At 44.4% G+C, this 12,785-nt stretch overlaps 1 protein-coding gene across 1 annotated transcript in view; it reads right to left on the bottom strand.

Annotated features, from left to right (window-relative positions):
- Nucleotides 1–2,821: 2,821 nt before the first annotated feature.
- Nucleotides 2,822–12,785, bottom strand: part of LOC109888127 (cysteine/serine-rich nuclear protein 1-like) — a 56,946-nt gene continuing 46,982 nt past the window's right edge. The window contains exons 3-5 of the mRNA XM_031796933.1: nt 10,629–10,894; nt 10,097–10,390; nt 2,822–9,894 (exon numbers count right to left, since the gene is read on the bottom strand). Of these exons, the coding sequence (XP_031652793.1) occupies nt 8,737–9,894; nt 10,097–10,390; nt 10,629–10,894 (1,718 nt within the window). The 3' untranslated portion in view covers nt 2,822–8,736. The remainder of the gene's footprint in view (nt 9,895–10,096; nt 10,391–10,628; nt 10,895–12,785) is intronic.

Raw genomic sequence — 12,785 nt, 5'->3', positions numbered from 1 at the left:
CACATTCAGCATCGTTCCTCAAACCTTAGCCCCACCCATCTCTTTAATTATTCACGTGAGGCCATGTGGTAAACACACGCTATATCAAATCAAATCCAGGTTTATTTGTCACATGATAGAGAACAAGTAAATAGCACAGTGAAGTAGTTACTTGCATAGTATCAAAAACAGAATGTGTCCAGAAAATAGTTGAGCAATATTAGATGACACTTACCTGACACACTTGTCTAAATTGATTGGGTCATGTGAAGGAAACGCTATAACCACCCCCAGCCACATCTAGCTAAGTGGAAGGGTCATGTGAAGGAAACGCTATAACCACCCCCAGCCACATCTAGCTAAGTGGAAGGGTCATGTGAAGGAAACGCTATAACCACCCCCAGCCACATCTAGCTAAGTGGAAGGGTCACTATTGTCTAGACCAAAACACATGTTCATGAAATACAATAGATGGCTGTAATCCCCCCGAGACACACCTGGCTAATTTGATGGGTCATGTTGTCTTTTGTCTTTTGTTTAGACATGTAGCTAGCTAGCTGAACAATGAACCAAAATCTCAACTCATACTACTACCAATACCAACATTGTCATATCTGTAGTGTGAATCTGCAGGTAGCTAAAGCTAACAAACTAGGTTCAATGTTAGCTAGCTAAGGTTAGGCTATAAAACTAGCAATGCAAATGGATTTCTGATTCGAGTAATATTAATACACAGATCATATGTAATGTTAGCATGTTGGCTTCCTAGCTAATTTTTCCTAAACTTATATCTGAAAATGTAGCTAGACTCTTACTCGTTCGTATACATGGATGAGCGCTTCACACAGACTGGAACCATCTAACTCTGTTCTGTTTGTAGCTACATCTTGTTTGGCCAGCGTTGTCAAGTCACTCCGGTTCACACTGACCGTGGCGGGTGCAGAAAGTAGCCCATCACTTTCTCCAACTGCTCTGCCGCCTGCTACATTCAGGGCATCAATGTTGATGAGAAAAGTAGCAAAACTTTTGCAGTTCTCGATGACTAACATTATAAACGGCGCGGTAGAAAGGACTCAACATTTAGTAAACAGCTCAGGTTATATACACAGAAGCATGCTTACATGGCAGACCTATCAAAACTCATCTCCCGGCATGTCCAGCCCACTCATTATCTCAGCCAATCATGGATAGCGGGAAGGTTCCTGACTTTTTCCATGGCTAAACCAACTAGGCTCGTAATTTAACAATTTGATTTGTATTTATGGATTGAATACATATGTTATTAAGGCACATGAACGTTCACATGTTCGAGAAGGCCTTTCTGCCAAAAAACTGGTTTAGATATTTTTATTTTTTATGTTTACATTCAAATGCCTTTTCTTCAAATGCAGTCGCAAAAAACATCAAGCGCTATGATGTAACTTGGCTCTCATGAGGACCGCCAAGGAAGACCTGTGGTAAAAAATAAAGACAAACCCTTGAATGAGTAGGTGTGTACAAACTTGACTGGTACTGAATGTCTCCAACTCTAAATGACTCTAGTGACTCAAAGTTAAATCCATGAGGTGAACACTGATGTTTTCTACTGTTGTTGGACTGTAAAAGTCAACTCAACAAAGCAAGCATCAACTGACCCAGAAAAAGGCCAGCTAGGGTGAATGGGTACAAATCTGATGGGGTCAAAACTTTTGGTAGAGGTTGAACACTAAAGAAAAATAACAATGTCCTTAAAATGGAAATAAAAAGTCAAGGATTTAACCTCTACAGGATTGGTGGGTCCCCCTCAGGACAGTTGAGCTAACATATTCTAATGAAATTAGCATGAGGTTGTAAGTAACAAGGACATTCCCAGGATATAGACATATCTGATATTGGCAGAAAGCTTAAATTCTTGTTAATCTAACTGCACTGTCCAATTTACAGTAGCTATTACAGTGAAATAATACCATGCTATTGTTTGAGGAGAGTGCACAATTATGAACTTAGGAAGTTATTAAAAAAACAATTAGGCACATTTGGGCAGTCTTGATACAAATTTTAACATAAATGTAATGGTTCATTGGATTAGTCTAAAACTTTGCACATACACTGATGCCTTCTAGTGCCCAAAATCTAAATTGCACCTGGGCTGGAATAATACATTATGGCCTTTCTCTTGCATTTTAAAGATGGTACAAAAAAATACATGGTTTCTTCTTTGTATTATCTTTTACCAGATCTAATGTGTTATATTCTCCCACATTCCTTTTACATTTCCACAAACTTCAAAGTGTTTCCTTTCAAATGGTATCAAGAGTATGTGTATCCTTGCTTCAGGTCCTGAGCTACAGGCAGTTAGATTTGGGTATGTCATTTTAGGAAATCTGATGGGGTCAAAAAGTTTGGTAAAGGTTGAACACTAACGATTAATAACAATGTCCTTAAAATGTCGAATAGATCAAATCAAATTTATTTATATAGCCCTTCGTACATCAGCTGATATCTCAAAGTGCTGTACAGAAACCCAGCCTAAAACCCCAAACAGCAAGCAATGCAGGTGTAGAAGCACGGTGGCTAGGAAAAACTCCCTAGAAAGGCCAATACCTAGGAAGAAACCTAGAGAGGAACCAGGCTATGTGGGGTGGCCAGTCCTCTTCTGGCTGTGCCGGGTGGAGATTATAACAGAACATGGCCAAGATGTTCAAATGTTCATAAATGACCAGCATGGTCGAATAATAATAAGGCAGAACAGTTGAAACTGGAGCAGCAGCACAGTCAGGTGGAAGTTGAAACTGGAGCAGCAGCATGGCCAGGTGGACTGGGGACAGCAAGGAGATGTATAACATTTTTAAAAAGTAAAGGATTTAAGAAATGAAATGTTTATTTTTATTTTGAAGGGACAAACTGTAAAAAATGACTTTTCAGTTAAAGAGTGACAATGAGAAAACAATAAAGCCGCTTGGTTTGCTCTGCAGTACCATTCAAGCAGAAAATATGTACAACAAAATACACATTGTAATTAAAAAAGCCATGGTACTTTACATGAATAATTACCATTGTTGCCATGTCTTCATTGATAATGATGCATTTACACCAGAGAAGCTCAGGTGTCCTGTTGGTGGCAATATAAACCCTTCTCAGGTGATCTCAACCAATATAAACCCCTATCAGGTGTCTGTTGGTGGCAATATAAAACCCCATCAGGTGTCCTGTTGGTGGCAATATAAAACCCCATCAGGTGTCCTGTTGGTGGCAATATAAAACCCTATCAGGTATCCTGTTGGTTGCAATATAACACTCCATCAGGTGTCCTGTTGGTGGCAATATAAAACCCCATCAGGTGTCCTGTTGGTGGCAATATAAAAACCCATCAGGTGTCCTATAGGTGGCAATATAAAACCCCATCAGGTGTCCTATTGGTGGCAATATAAAACCCCATCAGGTGTCCTGTTGGTGGCAATATAAAACCCCATCAGGTGTCCTGTTGGTGGCAATATAAAATCCCATCAGGTGTCCTGTTGGTGGCAATATAAAACCCTATCAGGTATCCTGTTGGTTGCAATATAACACTCCATCAGGTGTCCTGTTGGAGGCAATATAAAACCCTATCAGGTGTCCTGTTGGTTGCAATATAAAACCCCATCAGGTGATCTCAACACATAGAAAACCCCATCAGGTGGATTTATAAAAGTCAGCAAATTAAGGCAGATAACAGAAGAATACATGTTCACTGTTCAACGTATAGAACAATCAGAAAACATATAGACAGTATGAATGGGAGCATCATGCATAACTCCTACACCCATCAAACTCAACTCAGGACCTCCAAGCCAGATCCACTGCCCTTTTTCATTGTTCCCCTCTAAATCAGGGACTGATTTAGACCTGGGACAAGAGGTGTGTGCAATTATCCTGTAGAACAGTAAACCAGCAGGTTCTGGAACTGGTAGGGTAAGAGTTGAATACCCTTGTCCTATAGGGGGCTCACTATAGGCTGGCTGTAGAACAGTAAACCAGCAGGTTCTGGAACTGGTAGGGTAAGAGATGAATACCCTTGTCCTATAGGAGGCTCACTATAGGCTGGCTGTAGAAGAGTAAACCAGCAGGTTCTGGAACTGGTAGGGTAAGAGTTGAATACCCTTGTCCTATAGGGGGCTCACTATAGGCTGGCTGTAGAACAGTAAACCAGCAGGTTCTGGAACTGGTAGGGTAAGAGTTGAATACCCTTGTCCTATAGGAGGCTCACTATAGGCTGGCTGTAGAACAGTAAACCAGCAGGTTCTGGAACTGGTAGGGTAAGAGTTGAATACCCTTGTCCTATAGGAGGCTCACTATAGGCTGGCTGTAGAACAGTAAACCAGCAGGTTCTGGAACTGGTAGGGTAAGAGTTGAATACCCTTGTCCTATAGGAGGCTCACTATAGGCTGGCTGTAGAACAGTAAACCAGCAGGTTCTGGAACTGGTAGGGTAAGAGTTGAATACCCTTGTCCTATAGGAGGCTCACTATAGGCTGGCTGTAGAACAGTAAACCAGCAGGTTCTGGAACTGGTAGGGTAAGAGTTGAATACCCTTGTCCTATAGGGGGCTCACTATAGGCTGGCTGTAGAACAGTAAACCAGCAGGTTCTGGAACTGGTAGGGTAAGAGTTGAATACCCTTGTCCTATAGGAGGCTCACTATAGGCTGGCTGTAGAACAGTAAACCAGCAGGTTCTGGAACTGGTAGGGTAAGAGTTGAATACCCTTGTCCTATAGGAGGCTCACTATAGGCTGGCTGTAGAACAGTAAACCAGCAGGTTCTGGAACTGGTAGGGTAAGAGTTGAATACCCTTGTCCTATAGGGGGCTCACTATAGGCTGGCTGTAGAACAGTAAACCAGCAGGTTCTGGAACTGGTAGGGTAAGAGTTGAATACCCTTGTCCTATAGGAGGCTCACTATAGGCTGGCTGTAGAACAGTAAACCAGCAGGTTCTGGAACTGGTAGGGTAAGAGTTGAATACCCTTGTCCTATAGGGGGCTCACTATAGGCTGGCTGTAGAACAGTAAACCAGCAGGTTCTGGAACTGGTAGGGTAAGAGTTGAATACCCTTGTCCTATAGGAGGCTCACTATAGGCTGGCTGTAGAACAGTAAACCAGCAGGTTCTGGAACTGGTAGGGTAAGAGTTGAATACCCTTGTCCTATAGGGGGCTCACTATAGGCTGGCTGTAGAACAGTAAACCAGCAGGTTCTGGAACTGGTAGGGTAAGAGTTGAATACCCTTGTCCTATAGGAGGCTCACTATAGGCTGGCTGTAGAACAGTAAACCAGCAGGTTCTGGAACTGGTAGGGTAAGAGTTGAATACCCTTGTCCTATAGGAGGCTCACTATAGGCTGGCTGTAGAACAGTAAACCAGCAGGTTCTGGAACTGGTAGGGTAAGAGTTGAATACCCTTGTCCTATAGGGGGCTCACTATAGGCTGGCTGTAGAACAGTAAACCAGCAGGTTCTGGAACTGGTAGGGTAAGAGTTGAATACCCTTGTCCTATAGGGGGCTCACTATAGGCTGGCTGTAGAACAGTAAACCAGCAGGTTCTGGAACTGGTAGGGTAAGAGTTGAATACCCTTGTCCTATAGGGGGCTCACTATAGGCTGGCTGTAGAACAGTAAACCAGCAGGTTCTGGAACTGGTAGGGTAAGAGTTGAATACCCTTGTCCTATAGGGGGCTCACTATAGGCTGGCTGTAGAACAGTAAACCAGCAGGTTCTGGAACTGGTAGGGTAAGAGTTGAATACCCTTGTCCTATAGGGGGCTCACTATAGGCTGGCTATAGAACAGTAAACCAGCAGGTTCTGGAACTGGTAGGGTAAGAGTTGAATACCCTTGTCCTATAGGAGGCTCACTATAGGCTGGCTGTAGAACAGTAAACCAGCAGGTTCTGGAACTGGTAGGGTAAGAGTTGAATACCCTTGTCCTATAGGGGGCTCACTATAGGCTGGCTGTAGAACAGTAAACCAGCAGGTTCTGGAACTGGTAGGGTAAGAGTTGAATACCCTTGTCCTATAGGGGGCTCACTATAGGCTGGCTGTAGAACAGTAAACCAGCAGGTTCTGGAACTGGTAGGGTAAGAGTTGAATACCCTTGTCCTATAGGAGGCTCACTATAGGCTGGCTGTAGAACAGTAAACCAGCAGGTTCTGGAACTGGTTGGGTAAGAGTTGAATACCCTTGTCCTATAGGGGGCTCACTATAGGCTGGCTGTAGAACAGCGTAGGATGGGATATGTACCTCAGGCTTTTTGCATTTTGTTTTTCTCCACAAAACCTTGATATTTGATCACTTCATTTACAATACAATGTGATCTCGGTCACAACCAGACCATTTAGAGTACAATCATATGGATATTTTCTCATTAATTTTAGTTTTAGCGTCATTTATAGTCCAAAACAATCTAACTGGTGAAAAATACTTCAAAATGCTATACAGCAATAGCATTCATAATCGGCATCTCTATAAGTCATATATTAAAGATTTCAATATTTCGAATTATGCAATTTGCAATTTGTATTTTCTTAATAAAATAATTAATTTGTCAGTGATACAGATGATATATTTTTTCTTTCAATCTACATAAATGAGTTATTAAAATATTTGTGTGATTCTCTATGGTAACATTATAGGCAGAAATATCAATAGACCTTTAGTACAAATGTTTGATTTAGAAAGTAGGTTACACAGTATTCAGTCCCACAGCTCAAATGGAAGCACTGTGCTCAGGGATAGAAGTTAAATTACATTTTCAGACTGGGCTAGTAGAAAATGTGCCAAAAACACAGGCACTGAGTAACAACAACATCCCTCGCTCTCTTATAGCCCAACGTCATAAACTAGTAATCTGAAATAATTACAAAAAATGTAACCAAAATGTAATATGTAAAAATATTAAAAGGATACAGGCCCAGTCAAAAACGATTTCCTGTGTTTTATCTATCTTTCCACACTAGGAGGTTGGAATAACACTGTGGAATGATGATAGTGCCCTTTAAGTGTAAGAACGGTTTGAAAAGACCAGTTGAAATGTAAGCCTCTTTTGTTGAGATTGAGTTTTGTCCTTCCATGGTCACCATGCAGTAAATAGACCAATAAGAAAGAGTTCCAAACGTCTCTGCCAATAACAGCTAATGTTCTGTTTTCCCCTCCCCACTCAGACCACTCCCAGACAGCCAGAGCTAAAATATTGCCCTTTGCTAAGAATGCATTTTGTCCTTCTTTGTGACCATTTTAATTGACAACAATCCCAGTAAGGTACTTAATTATTACCCAGAAATGATTTGATATTGAGATAAAAACAGCTGCATTGGACCATTAAATCATTTCGCAATGGCTTTTAAATAATCCCATTTTCCCCAAATCCCAACAATGTCTCTGAGCAGAGCAGGGATTTTATGGATAAGGGAATGCACCTCAAATGGCTCTCTGTTTCCTATTAGTGCCCCTCGGGCTCCCGTCAATTTATTTATTTTACCTTTATTTAACTAGGCAAGTCAGTTAAGAACAAATTCTTATTTACATTGATGGCCTAGGAACAGTGGGTTAACTGCCTGTTCAGGGGCAGAACGACAGATTTGTACCTTGTCAGCTCGGGGATTTGAACTTGCAACCTTCCGGTTACTAGTCCAATGCTCTAACCACTAGGCTACCCAGCCGCCCCAATAGGGAGCCATAGGGCTCTGGTCTGACGTAGTGCACTATAACCTACGTTTAACAGGCTTTTTTATCTGAAAATAAATTGAAAATCATAAAATAAAAAACCAAAAACTAATTACAAGTAAAAGTCAATCATAGATGGAGAACCAGGAAGTTATGGTTCATCAATCATCAGTTTCACAGATAAAGTGCTGACCAAGGGGCTTACGGAGGGACTGCTGTACCATACCAGAGCCTTGGGCACCATTATGGGGGCCTCTAGCTTTAGGATGAAACACAGGGGTTGACACCCCCCCCTAACTGGGTCAACTGGGACGGAGCACAGAGACGTAATGGGAAACGGGGTTATGAGGACGTTATGATTCTAGTGGGGGTTTGTCTGTCTCTCTGTGTGTGTGTGTCTCTGTGTGTGTGTGTGTCTCTCTGTGTGTGTGTGTCTCTCTCTGTGTGTGTGTCTCTCTCTGTGTGTGTGTCTCTCTCTGTGTGTGTCTCTCTCTCTGTGTGTGTCTCTCTCTCTGTGTGTGTGTCTCTCTCTGTGTGTGTGTCTCTCTCTGTGTGTGTGTGTCTCTCTGTGTGTGTGTGTCTCTCTGTGTGTGTGTGTCTCTCTGTGTGTGTGTGTCTCTCTGTGTGTGTGTCTCTCTCTGTGTGTGTGTCTCTCTCTGTGTGTGTGTCTCTGTGTGTCTCTGTGTGTGTAAATCCAACAGTGTTTCAATGGCCACAACGGTCTGCTTCCTAAAGCTAGAAAAAGTCCCTGAAAAAGTCCCTACTGGCCATGTCCCCAAACAGAACAGCAACTAGCACCAGTTACCCTCTGTGTTGTGTTAGTGTGGAGGGGCAGGCTTGGCTTCAGCACACGGCATCAGCGTATGGTCACAGATACATGACTCAGATTACACAATCGAGCGTTCACGTTTATGTTAGTCTCACTTTCTTTTTTCCAAATTAAATGTTCGCTGCCATTTCATACAGCAATAATTACCAACTGCTTTTGCTAAGATTTGGAAAGCAAGAACGGAATCTCATTAACAATAGATAGGGGAGCGAGAAATCACAGCTTCTTCCAACAGCAGTTTACCTACGGTCCCCCCTAATTCACTACATAGCCCAGAACACAGTTGGCAGTTCAGGTCTGGTTGATTGTCTGAACGTTGCAGGGGGTTCTGGGACAGATTCTGACAGACCAATCAGAGACTCCAGGAGACAGGCCCCAGGGTCACTGGCCTGTGATTGGCTGCTGGGGTAACTAGGCAACTGGAAGTGAAAGAAGCTGTCCATGTGTTGGTATTCCTTTAGGGAGTTGTAGAGGGAGGAAGGACCCAGACAGAAACCATCAAAGAACTCCAGGTCAGACTCTGAGGACAGGCTGGCAGCGGTGCCATCTACTGAGGAAGAGGGGGTGTTGGGGCAGTCTACTGAGGAAGAGGGGGTGTTGGGGCAGTCTACTGAGGAAGAGGGGGTGTTGGGGCAGTCTACTGAGGAAGAGGGGGTGTTCGGGCAGTCTACTGAGGAAGAGGGGGTGTTGGGGCAGTCTACTGAGGAAGAGGGGGTGTTGGGGCTGTCTACTGAGAAAGAGGGCATGTTGGGGACACTGCAGCCGCTGTGGTGGAACAGAGCGTTGCCTTGGTTAGCGTTATCATCTAACAGTTGTGTTATGGCCATGGCCCGGTTGTCTCTGTGCACCTCTAGATTGTTATTATCCTCTTGGAAGTCTGCCGTAATAAACCCTGTCAACATCCACGGCTGTTGCTGTAGACGTTGCTCGGGGCAGCAGCGGTTGTCATTGACAACGCGGTTGTTTACATTGTAGTCGTCGTTGTCGTCGATGTCACTGAAGCTGAGGATGCGGCTCAGTCCGTTCTCATCCACATCATCCCGCAGAGGGCCATCCTCCCGGGAGCGCCGCCCTAACCCCACCAATAACTCCGCCCCTTCCTCTGAGGATTCACTCCCCCCAGAGGAGGCAGAGGAGTCGGTCATGTCGCTACTACAGCTGTTCTCCCTGACCGCCGCCAGCTTTGAGATGAAGTGGAAGGAGGAGCGGTTGGACAAGGGGTTGTAGTAGTGACATGGGGCGGTCTCTTCCAGGTCCTCTTCCTCTGGTCCAGACGTCTCCTCCAGTCTCTTCTCCAGCTCTAGCTTCATGATGGTGTGGATGTAGTGGGTCTGAACCCGGCTGGAGTTGAACTCTTTACGACCTTCCTGGTTACCGCAGCCATCCTTAGTGCAGCCGCAGGGAAATGACGAGTGGTCCATCTGGGGAGAGAAGAGGACGTAAAAATAAAAATTCTGGTTCTGCTTTGTCCCTGAGGGTTCAGAATATTGTATTACAGTGGACAAATAACCACTGCTCATATTGTTATGAATATAAAGTATTTAAAACATGAGGTCAGTTTACTATTAACATTGAAGTTGAATAAATGTTCATATGTGAGTTTTCATTAGCAAAGTGTCTTACCTGACACTTGATGCCTGCCAGGCTGCAGGCACAGGTCTCTGGCTCACAGAAACCCTGGCAGTCACACCCACAGTCCTCCCTGGACACTCGGAGCTGCTGCAGCTGTCTCTTCTCCTGCTTCTCCACCTTCACCCCCGCAGCCTTCAGCAGGGCATGTCTCCTCTTGGAGGGGTAGGGGTGGAGGAAGGAGCCGTCGTCTAGGTTACAGCTGCTAATGTCCATCTCGTCCTCTGGGATGTCTTCGACGGTGAGGCGGTCAGCCTCCTCTGACTCTACCGTGCCTCCCTTAGTCAGCTGGGAGGGAGAGACGGGGGATCATTGTGATACACGTATACATGTTCTCAGGAAGTTATAATCAACTCCCAACTAAACAAAGTGTTCAACACCAACTCATTTGAAAGAATCAGACTTGCTATTAAAACCTTTTCACAATCAGACATCACTGCATTAGGTAACCCAGACATGGGGAACTGTGTGTCTCGTCTCCCTGTACTCGGTCAAGGCCTCAATACATACATCTCCCAGGTCTGACCTTCTGTTTGAGAGCATCCAGTTTCTCCTCTCGGAGGCGGTCGAGGAGTTTCTCCCGACGGAGGGTGTGTTGCTCCACAGCGTACTCATCCAGGGTGTACCTGCGGAGGGCGCTGTGGTGCTGCATCATGCCCAGGGAACAGCCCCCCCTACTGGGCACGCTGCTGAAGCCCTGGCACCGCGGGAACAGGAACACTGTCAGCATGTCAAAGGTCACGTTGCCCCGCCCACCCTGCTCACACTTAGCCTTCTTCAGGATGGACTTGGCTGGAGAGAGAGGAAGAGAAAGAGAGCGGGAGAGAGAGAGAGGGAGAGACTGGTATTATCACACTGGTCATTCCTCAAGAGCTTTGAAGAACAAGAGACATTCACAGTGTTAACTAACCTCCAGACAAGCTTTAATGCCATACAACTCTCCTTTTGTGGCCTCCAACTGCTCTTAAATGCTAGTTCTAAATGCATGCTCTTCAACCGACTGCTGTCCGTACCCACCCACCCGACCAGCATCACTACTCTGGACGGTTCTGACTTAGAATATGTGGACAACTATAAATACATGGGTGAACACAAACTACAGCAACAACAACATCCTCTGTATTAAGAGGACAACTTTAGTAATATGACTGTTTACTTACAACCATTCCCTTCTCTCCCCAGTAGAAGAGGGGAACCATTCCCTTTTCTCCCCAGTAGAAGAGGGGAACCATTCCCTTTTCTCCCCAGTAGAAGAGGGGAACCATTCCCTTCTCTCCCCAGGAGAAGAGGGGGAACCATTCCCTTTTCTCCCCAGTAGAAGAGGGGAACCATTCCCTTTTCTCCCCTAGGTGTCTGGTTAGACTGTAAACTCTCCTTACAGACTCACATTAAACATCTCCAATCCAAAATTACATCTAGAATGGGCTTTCTATTTTGCAACAAAGCATCCTTCACTCATGCTGCCAAACATACCCTCCTACCGATCCTTGACTTCGGCGATGTCATTTACAAAATAGCCTCCAACACTCTACTCAACAAATTGGATGCAGTCTATCACAGTGCCATCCGTTTTGTCACCAAAGCCCCATATACCACCCACCACTGCGACCTGTACGCTCTCGTTGGCTGGCCCTCGCTTCATATCCGTCGCCAGACCCACTGGCTCCAGGTTCTATAAGTCTCTGCTAGGTAAAGCCCCGCCTTATCTCAGCTCACTGGTCACCATAACAACACCCACCCGTAGCATGCGCTCCAGCAGGTATATCTCACTGGTCATCCCCAAAGCCAACACATCCTTTGGACGCCTTTCTTTCCAGTTCTCTGCTGCCAATGACTGGAACGAATTGCAAAAATCACTGAAGCTGGAGACTCATATCTCCATCATTAGCTGTCAGAGCAGCTCACATATCACTGCACCTGTACATAGCCAATCTGTAAATAGCCCACCCAATCTACCTACCTCATCCCCATACTGTATTTATTTTTTGTGCTCCTTTTCACCCCAGCATCTCTACTTGCACATTCATCTTCTGCACATCTATCATTCCAGTGTTTTTATTGCTCAATTGTAATTATTCCGCCACTACGGCCTATTTATTGCCTTACCTCCCTAATCTTACCTCATTTGCACACAATGTATATAGATTTTTCTATTGTTATTGACTGTATGTTTGTTTATGTAACTCTGTGATGTTGTTTTTTGTCTCACTGCTTTGCTTTATCTTGGCCAGGGCTCAGTTAAATAAAGGTGAAAAAAAACAAACAGGAACTGCAGTTCAAGTCACAAAGCAACTGCACTCCCCTCTATTGCCACTAGATGGAACCATGCATCAGATAACATGGAGGAGAGGCTGGTGAAACATCAGGACTGTTGAATGGAGTGACACAATAGAAGTAATGTTTTGAAAAGGAAATAGGTTGGGATTATAGGAGGAGAGAGTGAGGGAGGGAGCGGAGGAAGGGAGACAGGGTTAGTAGACGGTCCAACCATATGTTTCTATACAGAAAGACAGTATACAGTCCAACCATATGTTTCTAAACAGACAGTAGACAGTCCAACCATATGTTTCTAAACAGACAGACAGTAGACAGTCCAACCATATGTTTCTATACAATCAGTAGACAGTCCAACCATATGTTTCTAAACAGACAGACAGTAGACAGTCCAACTATATGTTTCTAA

Source organism: Oncorhynchus kisutch, linkage group LG18 (genome assembly GCF_002021735.2).
Source record: "Oncorhynchus kisutch isolate 150728-3 linkage group LG18, Okis_V2, whole genome shotgun sequence".
Classification (NCBI taxonomy): Eukaryota; Metazoa; Chordata; class Actinopteri; order Salmoniformes; family Salmonidae; genus Oncorhynchus; species Oncorhynchus kisutch.
Note: the sequence above shows the minus strand (reverse complement) of the source record. Positions and strands in the feature narration are given on the sequence as shown.